The following is a 12,213-nucleotide window of genomic DNA, read 5'->3' as shown; positions in this document are numbered from 1 at the left end:
GTGTTATTCTGCTTACATTCTGTGTCACTGATAATTTCCCAGGAATTAGAATTGCCAAATGCTGTGCACATTGCTTATATATTAGATAATGGGAGGGATTCTCCAGCCCTGTCAGATAGCCCATGGCAATCCTGAAGCCCTGCCAAATGGGGCGCCAGCTAAAAATTGGGATTCTCAGGCAGGGCACGAACTGGTAATTTACGCAAAATTGTAATACAATCCCCTGATCTCTGAAAAGCCAGCTGGCCGGGGTGTTTCACTGGAAGCTAGCAGTTGTGGGCGTTGAGTACTGAGGCAGTTGCAGCAATGCCATCGTCACGGGGCATCCTGGTGTAGAGTGCCGAGACATCCATTGTGGCGAGGAGTGCTCCTGGTTCAACTGCTCCATGTGTGCTGAGTTTCTGTAGGAAGTCCATAGTGTCACGACAAAAGCTGGGGGTTCTTTGTAGAATGGGTTTCAGGATGCCCTTGACGTAGCTGAAGAGGTTCTCGCACAGGGTCCCATTGCCCAATACGATGGGAGGCTTGTGTATATTCGGGAGGCAGTAGAGATCTCCAAAGCGGGGAGTACATGGGATGAGAGCACAAAGGGTGCTCTGAAGATCCAGGTCAAAGGTCTTGATCCGAGTGTTGAGTTGACGGGTGTGTTCTTTGGTTGGATCTGCGGGTAGCTGTCTGTAGTGTTCCTCGTTGTTCACTTGTCGGTACACTTCTTTGCAGAATCCGTTCTGTTCAGTATGATGATGGCCCCTCCTTTGTCTGCTGGTTTGATGACGATGTTGCGGTTGGTCTTGAAGCGCGGATGGCATTGCGTTATGCTTGGGTGATGTTCGGGGCTGTCTTGCAAGTACTGCTGATGAATTTGGTGTTGAAGCACCTCCTGATGGCTTGGGCATACATGTCAAGTCGACAGCAGCAGCCTTCCAGAGGAGTCCAATTCGATTCTTTCCTCTTTGGTTGCTGCACTGCAGATCTCTCTGTCGGCTGTTCCGGTTCATTGGCTATCTCATTGTGTTCGCTGTTGGCTTCTTGGGGTTTGTAGAAGAACTCCCACAGCCTCATTCGCCTGATGAAATCCTCTGTGTCTGCTGTGAGACTAATGAGCGCTAATTTGGTAGTGGGGCAAAAATTGAGAACTTTGATTTCATCTGGTTGAAGTGTGTAGTCTGACAAGTTTCACAGCTGGTCTGCATCCTGAGCGCAAGTTGTGAATATGGACTCTATCTTGGTTTCCAGAGTGCGGCATTTGCTGTAGAGCTGGTGTATGAGGTGGTTGAGGAGTGTGAGAGAGGTGTGATGGCAAAGCCTGTCAGCGTAGTCTGTGTTATAGGTTGACCTGAGTGGGTTCGGTAAGACATGCCAGATCATCGACATGGATGCCATCATCTCACGTGAGAACACCATCCACCACGTACACGATACATACTCTTGCAACTCGGCCAACATTGTCTACCTGATACGCTGCAGGGAAGGATGTCCTGAGGCATGGTACATTGGGGAGACTGTGCAGACGCTATGACAACGGATGAATGAACATCACTCGACAATCACCAGGCAAGACTGTTCTCTTCCTGTTGGGGAACATTTCAGCGGTCATGGGCATTCAGCCTCTGTTCTTCGGGTAAGCGTTCTCCAAGGTGGCCTTCATGACACACGGCAGCGCAGAGTCGCTGAGCAGAGACTTATAGCCAAGTTCTGCACATATGAGGATGGCCTCAACCGGGATCTTGGGTTCATGTCACGCTATCTGTAACCCCCATGACTTGCGTGGACTTGCAAAATCTCACTAACAGTCCTGTCTGGAGACAATACACATCTCTTTAACTTGTGCTTAATGCTCTCTCCACTTACATTGTTTGTACCTTTAGGACTTGATTAGCTGTAAAGACTCGCATATCAATCATTATTCTACAAATTGAGTTTGTGTCTTTATATGCTCTGTTTGTGAAAAGATCACCCATTCACCTGACAAAGGAACAGCAAGTGCTTTGAAAGCTAGTGGCGTTTGTTACCAAATAAACCTGTTGGACTTTAACCTGGTGTTGTAAGACTTCTTACTGATAAATCTGCATCACATTCAATATAGTATTAGATAAGTTCTTGAAGGGAAATGAAATGCAGGGCTGTGGAGAAAACGCAGGGAACGTGGTATTTTAATTACAGAGCTCCAAAAAATATTCAGTACTGGCACAATGGGCTGAATGGGCTGTTAGTGTGCTATATTGTTCTATATAGGCTTGTTATAGAACCACAGAATTCCCACAGTGCAGAAAAAGGCAATTCGGCTCGCTGAGTCTCAACTAACTCTCTGACAAAGCACCTTACCCAGGCCCACCCCTCTGCCCTAGCCCCATAACAACCACACATTTATCCCGTTAATCCCCTAACCTGAACATCTTTGGACTATGGGAGAAAACTAGAGTAGAAATGAGAGAGCGTGCAATCTTGATGTAGACAGTCACCCTAGACCAGAAGCATAGGGCGGTATGGTGACACAATAGTTAGCACTGCTGCTTCACAGTGCCAGGGACCTGGGTTTGATTCCCAGTTTGGGTCGCTGTCTGTGTGGAGTTCTCCCCGTGTCTGCATGGGTTTCCTCCCACAGCCTAAAGATGTGCGAGTTAAGTGGATTGGCCATGATAAATTGTTCATTAGTAGTAGCAGGGTAAATATACAGGGTTACAGGGATAGGGCCTGTGGGATCGTTGTCAGTGCAGGCTTGATGCACCGAATGGTGTCCTTCTGCAATGTAGGCATTCTGTGATTTTTAGTGTCTTTAATCTCGTAAAATACACTAAAGTATTTCACAGAAGTATGATCAATCAAAATGTGACCTGGAAACACACACTGAATATTTCGGATGGAGGGGGGTCAACAGCTTGGTCAAAGAGTTGGCTTTAAGTGCAACTTAAAGTCAGAAAGGCTTAGGGAGAAATTCTAGAGCTGAGGGCCTAGACATCTGAGAGCTGGTGAAATTATTAAAATCAGGAAATCTGAAGATACTAGGATAGGCCTGTGGACCTGGAGGAAATTTGAGGTAGGAAGGGACGAGGTTGCCAAGGGATTTGAAAACAGGATTCGAAGCATGGATTGAGTGGGAACAAATGTAGGTCAGCAAGATAATGGATGAATGAGATTTAGTGTGAGTTAGGACACAGCTAGTGGAGTTTTGGATGACCTCAAGTTCACACAGGGTGGAACATGTGAGGCTGGCCAGGAGCATAGTCAAAGAGTCCAGAGCTAATAAGGGGATGGATGAGGATTTCAGCAGCAGATGAGCTGAGGCAGTTGTGGTGATGGTGTGAGCGGATGGTGAGGATATATGGGAATGTTCTACAGGGTTATTTTCAGCTGCTGGGTTTATCAGGATGCAGCTTGCCCAGTGCAGTCTCTCAGGCTCAGTGCAATGTGCTAACTTGGAATCCAATTGGCTTTCCTCCCACTCCAAAATCAAACCAACTATGTGGGATTTTCAACATCTTTTGCTGTCCAGATTTCAAACTTCTTTCACCGATTATGAACTGAAGAAATATTTCCCCATAATTTGCCCTAATATTAACTCATATTATCTTACTTGATACGCACTCTGGAATTGCGCCTGCGTATTCTGGACACGCCGTCTAATCACGCGCGTGCGCAGTTTGCCGCGCTGATCCGGCGTATTTTGCGCATGCGTGTCCACAGATTGGGCCGGACACCAGTGCGCATGAGCAGCCCCCGCACCCGGCCACCAGTACGCATGTGCGGTCACCGGCTCTCTGACTCCAGTGCTGGTGTTTCCCCCCCCGCCCCCGGCCAGGGGAAACCAGTGCGCATGTGCGGTCACCGGCTCTCTGACTCCAGTGCTGGCTTCCCCCCGTCCAAGGGAAACCAGTGCGCATGTGCGGTCACCGGCTCTCTGACTCCAGTGCTGGGGCTCCCCCCGCCCCCCGGCCAAAGGAAACCAGTGCGCATGTGCGACCCTCCGCTCCTGGACTCCAGTGCGCATGTGTGGTCCCCCGCTCTCTGACTCCAGCGCCCATGTGCGGCCCCTACTCCCGGACTCCAGTGCGCATGTGCGGCCCCAAGCCCCCGACTCCATTGCGCATGTGCGGCTCCCCTCCCGGCCGCCAGTGCGCATGTGCGGTCCCCCGCTCCCGGACGCCAGTGTTTTCCCGATGCCGGTTCAGTCTTGGTATCGGCCCCGGGGATCGTCCGGCACGGCCACCCCCACACCGTGAAGATGCAGGACATCAAGAACCAGGTACAGGCACTGCTCAGGTGGTTGGCAAAGTGTTTCCATAATGTCCGGGCCAGGGACAAGGAAACTGGCGGCAGAGGAATAGCGGGGGGAGGGAGAGTGGGAGTAGGAGGGGGAGTGGGAGAGGGGAGTGGGGGAGGAGGGGGTGATTGAGGGAAAAAGGAGAGAAGGAGGGGGAATGGATGGTGGGGGGAATGGGTGCAGAGGGAAGAATGGGGGGAGGGGGAGAGAGATGGGGAAATGGGGGTGGGATGGGGAGAGAGGGAGGAATGGGGGCACGGGGGAGAAGGTGGCAGAGGGGAGAATGGGCGGAAGGAAAAGGGGAAACAGAGAGGGGGGAATGGGGCAGAGAGGGTGGGGGTGTGGTGGAGGGGGATGGGAAGGGGCAGAAGGAGTGGTATATGGGGGAGTGGAAGGACAGGGAGTGAGGGAATGAGGTGGCAAAGGGAGTGGGGGGATAAGGTGGCAGAGGAAATGGCGGGATGGGGAGCAGGGGGATGGGTGGGCAGAGGGAGCGAGAGGGTGCATGGGGGGGCAGAGGGAGCGAGAGGGTGCATGGGGGGCAGAGGGAGCGAGAGGGTGCATGGGGGGGCAGAGGGAGCGAGAGGGTGCATGGGGGGCAGAGGGAGCGAGAGGGTGGACGGGGGTGTCGGAGGGAGCGAGAGGGTGGATGGGGAGGGGGCAGAGGGAGCGAGAGGGTGGATGGGGAGGGGGCAGAGGGAGCGAGAGGGTGGACGGGGGGGCAGAGGGAGCGAGAGGGTGGACGGGGGGGCAGAGGGAGCGAGAGGGTGGACGGGGGGGCAGAGGGAGCGAGAGGATGGATTGGGGGGGCAGAGGGAGCGAGAGGATGGATTGGGGGGGCAGAGGGAGCGAGAGGGTGGACGGGGGGGCAGAGGGAGCGAGAGGGTGGACGGGGGGGGTCAGAGGGAGCGAGAGGGTGGATGGGGGGCAGAGGGAGCAAGAGGATGGATTGGGGGGCAGAGGGAGGAGGGAATTGTAGAAAAGGGAGAAATGGGGGAGGGGGTTGAGAAGGGTGGATGGGGAATGAGAGAGTGTGGGGGGAATGGGGGGGTGAGAGAGGGGGGTGCGAGTTGGGGGAATGGAAGGGGGTTTGAGGAGGGCTGAATGGGGGCATAGGAGAAGGAGGGGGGCAACGGATGGGGGGTGGGATGCATATAAGGGATAATGAGGTGGGGAATCGGGGGCTAGAGGAGTAGGGAATGGGGGAGAGGATAGTGTGGGATTGATGCGACAAGAAGAGGAAATAAGAAGGCTTTATGGAATACGCTAGGGAGATGAAAGAGGAAGGGCAAGTGTTAGAGGGGGAGAGGGAGAGTTAGAGAAATAAATTACTGCAGATGAAAGCAAATTACTGAGTGCTGGAATCTGAAACCTAAAACGGAAAACACTGGAAAATCTCTGGCAGCATCTGTAAGGAGAGAAAAATATCACTATGGATGCTAGAATCTGAATCAGAAAATGCTGGAAAATCTCAGTAAGTTTGATGGCATCTGTGGAGAGAGAATAGAGCCAACATTTTGAGTCCGGATGACCCTACATCAGAGCTCTATAAAGTGATGTATTTTTAGTTTTTTGGAGAACCTGTCACGAGAACACAGTTGATTACATTTGTCAGAGTTGTTACAGCTCAGGAGATCATTTGGCACCAGCTATCAGAATGAGCAGTTCACTTCGTGCCATTCTGCTGTCTTCTTGCAAGTTTGCACGTTCTTCCCTTTCACATAACTGTTAAATTCCCTCTTGAATGCTTCATTTGAACCTTCCTTCAACGCAATCTCAGGCAGTGCATTCCAGACCTTAACCATTACCTTTCAAAAAAAAATCTCGTATCCTGTTTCTTTCGTCGATTACTCAAAATCTGTGTCCTCTTGTTCTCGATCCTTTCACGACTGGGAATGTTTCTCCCTAACTACTCAGTCCAGACCCCTCCTCATTATGAACACCTCTACCAAGTCTCTTCCCAGTCTTTTTTCCAAGAAAAACATATAACAGACTCTCTACAGTACAAGGAGGCCATTTCCTCTCTGAAAGAGCATTTTACCAAGGCCTTTCCCTGTAACCCTGTGCATTTGCCCTGACTTAATGCACCTTTGGACGCTGAGGGGCAACTTTGCATGGGCAATCTAGCTCAACTACACACCTTTGAAGCACCTGGAGAAAATGCAAATATATTTATTTATGCGTGTCACAAGTAGGCTTACATTAACACTGCAACGAAGTTAGTATGAAAACCCCCTAATCACCACACTTTGGAGCTTGTTCAGGTACTCAGGGAGAATTGGGCACGGCCAATACATCTAATCAGCATGTCTTTCGGACGTGGGAGCAAACTGGAGCACCTGGAGGAAACTCATACAGCCGTGGAGAGGACATGCAGACTCCACACAGTGACCCAAGCCGAGAATAGAACCCAAGTCCCTCGTGCTCTGAGGCAGCAGTGCTAACCACTGTGCCACAGTGCTGCCCACTCTGCATAGAGTCACCCAAGGTTGAAATTGAACATGGGTCTCTGGCACTGTAAGGCAGCGAGGCTAGCTGCTGTACCACCATGCCGACCCTAACTTCTTCAATCTGTCTTCACTTAACTTCCGCATCCCTGGAATCATTCTTATGAACCTTCTGCACTTGGTCAGTGTGTTCACATACTTCCTACAGCACAGAACTGCACACAGTTGAGCCAAACTAGTGCCTTTTGCAAGTTCCACATAACCTTTTGGCTTTTGTAGCCTGTGCCCCTGTAATAAAGGGTAAGATACAGTATTCTTTATTACTGTCTCACCTTCAATGATTCTTGCACACATATACATCCCTTTAGAGTTGTGTTCTTTATTTTGTATTATTCCTACCAAATATATATATTTTCCCACCAAAATTAATCACTTCTCAATTCTTCACATTGAACTTCACTTGCTACTTGTCCACCCTTTCCATCAACTCATTTGCCTCTCAGTTCACAATGTTTCCAAGTTTCATACCTTCTGCAAATTTTGCAATGGTGACCCGTACATGTATATCTGCAAAAGCAAGGGCTCTAACACTGATGCTTGGGGAATGTGTATTTGGATGTTTTACGTGCTTTTAGTATTGCTGCATTCACTAATATTTCAGTGGTTTAATGCTCTGATTTTGCAGTGATTACAGTCAAGCTGTTCTCATGCAATTATATAACACAATGCATTGACCATTGGACTTTTTCCCCTATCAAATAACATAGGGCAACAAAATGGGCGACTTAGAATGGAACAGCAAGTATTTGCCAAGCTTTTAGCCATACGTAATAAAGGATTCTGTGGAGTCATAGCAAGGTTGACTTATTGGATTTGGATAGTGATTATGAGAAGCTTGAACTTTGTGCTTGGTGTCAGAGATTGTCTAAACACTCTCATGAGAAACTACGTTTGTATTCATTCCCAGATCTCCACTGTTAAATAAACACTAGTCAAGAAGCAGTGATATGGGAATCTAGCTAAATACGTGATGCAGAAAGAAATAGAAGCATATGCTGATGAAATAGAAGCAGATGCTGATGAAAAAAATTGAACATTTACACTGGCACTGAGCTGTGGGACGAATGGCCTGGCTCTGTGCCATTATTTATCATTGTGCGCATTTCTTTTGTGTGACGGATAGTGGTGTATTTGCACGACACATTCTGGTTTGGTGAAAGGTAAACTGGATTCCTCTAAGAGATGATATAAAACATGTGACCCCAAAATGGTGTCTAATCTAGTGTGGTGCAGGTTGGGTTAGAAGTAAGACCGCCTGCACTGTTCCTGCTTTTCCAACAAGACATTAATCAAAGGTCCCATCTGCCTTATTGGGTGGACATAAAAGATCCCAAGGCATCATTTGAGAGCGTTGAAGATAACAGGCGCTTTCCAAGTTTAATGGCACATTCTGCAGTTGAGCAATATTGAAGAAATATTACTAGTAATTACAAGAGACAGTTTTAATGAGTGAGAAGGCAGAATGACAGTTGATGCTTGTAAATAACGTTTCTGGTAATGAAGAAAGGATGCATGGTCAGGTGTTGAAATAGATTTTTATGTTTATGCATTAGAGCTTATTTTTGCTCCAAGTGCAGTGTGTCTTATCAAGTATAGCACAGGTTGCATGAAAAGTGAAACTGTTTGCACTGCGCCAACCCTTTTTGGATAAGATGTCAGAGGTCCCACAGCGCTATGCTAAAAAGAGCAGGGGAATTCTCCTAGTTTCTTAGTCAATATTGATCTCTCAGCGACTAAAACAGATGATCCAGGGTGATGAAGAGGGAGATTTGAGGCTGGAGAGAGAGAATTGGTTTGCTTTTTGAGGATCCACCATGTATTGGGGAGGGTGGCACAGTGGCTAGCACTACTGCCTCACAGTGCCAGGGACCCGGGTTCGATTCCTGGTTTGGGTCACTGTCTGTGTGGAGTTCGCACATTCCCCCTGTCTATGTTTCCTCCCACAATCCAAAGACGTGTGGATTAGGCGGAGTAGCCATGCTAAAGTTGCCCCATAGTGTCAGGGGAACGCGCTAGGGTAAATGCATGGAGTTATCGAGATAGGCCTGGGTGGGATTGTGGTTGATGCCGCCTTGATGGGCTGAATAGCCTCCTTCTGCATTGCAGAATTCTATAATTGATTCTGAGGCACTTCAACCCAGTTTCTAAAGAGACATAGTGCGGGTGTTCCTGTGATTTGGTATAAGTTGGTGCGGAGGGAGAACTGGAGCTATTGGAGCCCTGCAGTATGAGATCGGATTATGAGGTTTCCTTCGGTATCCTGCTGGATGACATGACCTATGATTGTTGACGCTGGGGAGAATAGAATGGTCTAGCAGTGACATTCCCCATATGGTATTAATGAGCACTAAGAGGTGTCAGATATATGAATTTAGTTGATCAGAGTGCAACTGTTAATTAGTGAGAGGTTGAGCTTAATCTGCAAATACTATTAAAACATGCGGAACAAGGTAAAGAATGACGTATATTTATAAAGTGCTTTTCATAATTACTGGATGTCTAAGATGCATCACAGCCAGTGATGTACTTTTAAAATATACTCATTGTTGTAATGTAGGAAACACGGCAGTCAATTTGTGCACAGCATGCTCCCTCCAACAGCAGTGCGATAATAACCGGATCTATTATGGTATTGATTAATGGATAAATGTTGGCCTGGACACCTGATATAACTCAAGTAAAAGCAAATTACTATGGGTGCTGGAATCTGAAACCAAAACAGAAAATGCTGGAAAATCTCAGCAGGCCTGACAGTGTCTGTGATGCTAGAACATTTTATTCTATCCAGCGTCGACAATCGTAAGTCACGTCCCAGAGCACAATACCAAAGGAAACCTCATAATCTCATACTGCAGGACTCCAATAGCTCAAGTTCTCCTTCTACTCCACCTTCACTAATTTATACCAAACCACAGGAAAATCCAGAGCGTGTCCCTTTAAAAACTGTGGCATAGAGCCAGTGTTTCAAGAATGGTCATCCAGACTCAACATTGGCTCTATTGTCTCTTCACCACCCCAATCCTTCTCCCCTGCTCCTTATCAGAATGGGACCTTTTATACCCACCTGAGCCAGCAGGTGGGTCCTCATCTGAAAGATGCCACCTCATATTGTACAGTTATTCCCTTAGTACTGCACTGACAAGCCAGCCTTGAATTTTGTACTCGAGCCCTGGAGTGGGTCTTAAACACAGTAAGAAGTCTCACAACACCAGGTTAAAGTCCAATGGGTTTATCTGATAGTAAACACCTCAAGTTTTCGGAACGCTGCTCCTTTATCAGGTGAGAGTCTCTCACCTGATGAAGGAGCAGCGTTCCGAAAGCTTGTGGTGTTTACTATCAAACAAACCCGTTGGACTTTAACCTGGTGTTGTGAGACTTCTTACTGTGTTTACCCCAGACAAACGCCGGCATCTCCACATCGCGGGTCTTGAACCCAGAACCTTGTGGTCAAGCAAGAGTGTGAACAGCTGACAACAAGACACAATTCTCATTCTCACTTCACTGTAGACTGCTATGGCTGTAACGGAAGAGGTGTTCCATTTAACACTTCAAAGTTGCAAGAAGAATTTGAAAATGCTTATGAATTGGGCAGAGAAGTGACCAGTGAGAATTTCAATGTAAAGAAATGCAATGTATTTCTTGCCAAGGCCACAATCCAGGAAGAGTTTAGTTCAATGAAAAGTAACAATAGGCACAGAAAAACGAACGAACGAGCTGCAGGGTCCTTTTGACAAATTGAAGCTGTCACAACAATGCTTGGGAGCGAATAAAGGAAATCCGGTACTTTGATGTTCTGAAAGGTCACTATTGAGTTGAAATAGGGAGATAATCAGCTACTCAAGTTATTGAAGCAACCACATTTAAACGCTGTGTGCTGTTTTGTGTGCATCAGCACAAAAGAAAGATAGCACAGCTAACAAGGCAAGGGAATACACAATGAATAGGATGAAACTAGGAAGTACAGAGGGACCTTGGGGTGTATGTCTGAAGGCAGCAGGACAGGTAGATGAGGGATTTGAGAAGGCTTTTGGGATACTTTTTATTTTTTTTGAACTCCCAACTTTGATTTTATTCAAAAACTATTTGGAATACAAGGTATCACATGGCTGTCATCCGCAAAGACAGTAAGCGTGAAATCGTAAGACTGCCAGTCCTTTTTTTAGTGATAGCCACTTTATTTTTATCTTACCCTTTATTAGCTAAGGCACAGAATGTAAAAGCAAGAAGATTATAATGGAGCTGTATAAAATGTTAATTTGGCCACAGCTAGAGCACTGTGTGCAGTTCTGGTTGTCACATTAGTTGTGATTGCACTAGAAAGTGCACAAAGGAGACTCACTAAGGTGTTGGCTGGCTGGAGTGTTTCAGCTATGAAGAGAGGCTGGGCTTGTTCTCCTTGGAGCACAGGAGGCTGTGGCAGGGAGCTGATTATGAGGGATATACATAGGGTGGATAGGAAGGAACTATCCTTCCTATATAGGATAACCAGGGGGCATAGAATTGAGTTAATGGGCAGGGGATTTGAGAAAAAATCTTTTCACCCAGAATCTGGTAGGAAGATAGGAATCTGGAAATCACTGTCCGAAAGAGTGGCAGTGGTGAGAACCCTCCACATTTAAGGATTTACGTGAGCTCTCAATGCCATAGCATACAAGACCAAGTGCTGGGAAACGGGATTAGAATAAATAGGTGCTTGATAGCTGATGCAGACATGTTTGGCTAAAGAACCTCTTGCTGTGCTACACTGTGATAGCTTTTTGTTGTTTGAGGAGAATTTTACTTCAGTACAAAATGCCAGTGGCATAATATGTCCAGACTGTTGAACCTTTCTGCAAACAAAACCAGCATTCTGATCTCAATCAGCATGGAGAAACTTCGAATCACTGAAAACTTGGATTTCTGGGTTTAATTGCACAATGTTTTGAGGAATAATGCCAAACATTGATATTTGGCCATCATTCCTGCTACACAATGTGGGTCATCACAATCTGGATATATAGGGTGACCTTTTGTTTTGGAAAAACCGCATTTGTGTGTTATATGACGTTCTCTGAATCGTGCAGCACAGAGGAGGCCATTTGGAACATTGCTCTTTTAACTAACTATTCACTTAGTTCCATTTCATTGCTATTTCACAACAGCCATGAAAGCTTTTCCATTACAAATCTGCTTCCAGTACACACTCAGTATGTTCCAAATTGTCATATCATGCTGTGTTTATAAGAATCATCTCTCCCCTTTTGCCAATTATCTTAAATCTGTCCCCTCTGGTTATTGACCCTCCTATAATTGTACCAAACTTGGAGTATTGTGCAGTCTAGTCTCCAGTAGGGTGAGATAGTATGACAGTTGGATACAATGGCTTGCCTCAGTGTTGTACATTCTACATAATTCTATACAGTTTCTCCTTATTAAGCCTCATTATTCCGAACACCTCTGTCAAAT

General features: G+C 47.1%; 1 protein-coding gene across 1 annotated transcript in view; it reads left to right on the top strand.

The window, feature by feature from the left end:
- Positions 1-4,126: 4,126 nt before the first annotated feature.
- The window catches only part of tmem94 (transmembrane protein 94), a 137,611-nt gene continuing 129,524 nt past the window's right edge, over positions 4,127-12,213 (top strand). Inside the window, exon 1 of the mRNA XM_080209105.1 lies at positions 4,127-4,243. Within this exon, the coding sequence (XP_080065231.1) occupies positions 4,223-4,243 (21 nt within the window). The 5' untranslated portion in view covers positions 4,127-4,222. The remainder of the gene's footprint in view (positions 4,244-12,213) is intronic.

The sequence above is a fragment of the Carcharhinus amblyrhynchos genome, chromosome 21 (genome assembly GCF_965287045.1).
Source record: "Carcharhinus amblyrhynchos chromosome 21, sCarAmb.v2.hapA, whole genome shotgun sequence".
In the NCBI taxonomy this organism is placed as follows: domain Eukaryota; kingdom Metazoa; phylum Chordata; class Chondrichthyes; order Carcharhiniformes; family Carcharhinidae; genus Carcharhinus; species Carcharhinus amblyrhynchos.
The sequence above is the reverse complement of the archived record's forward strand: the minus strand, read 5'-3'. Positions and strand labels throughout refer to the sequence as shown.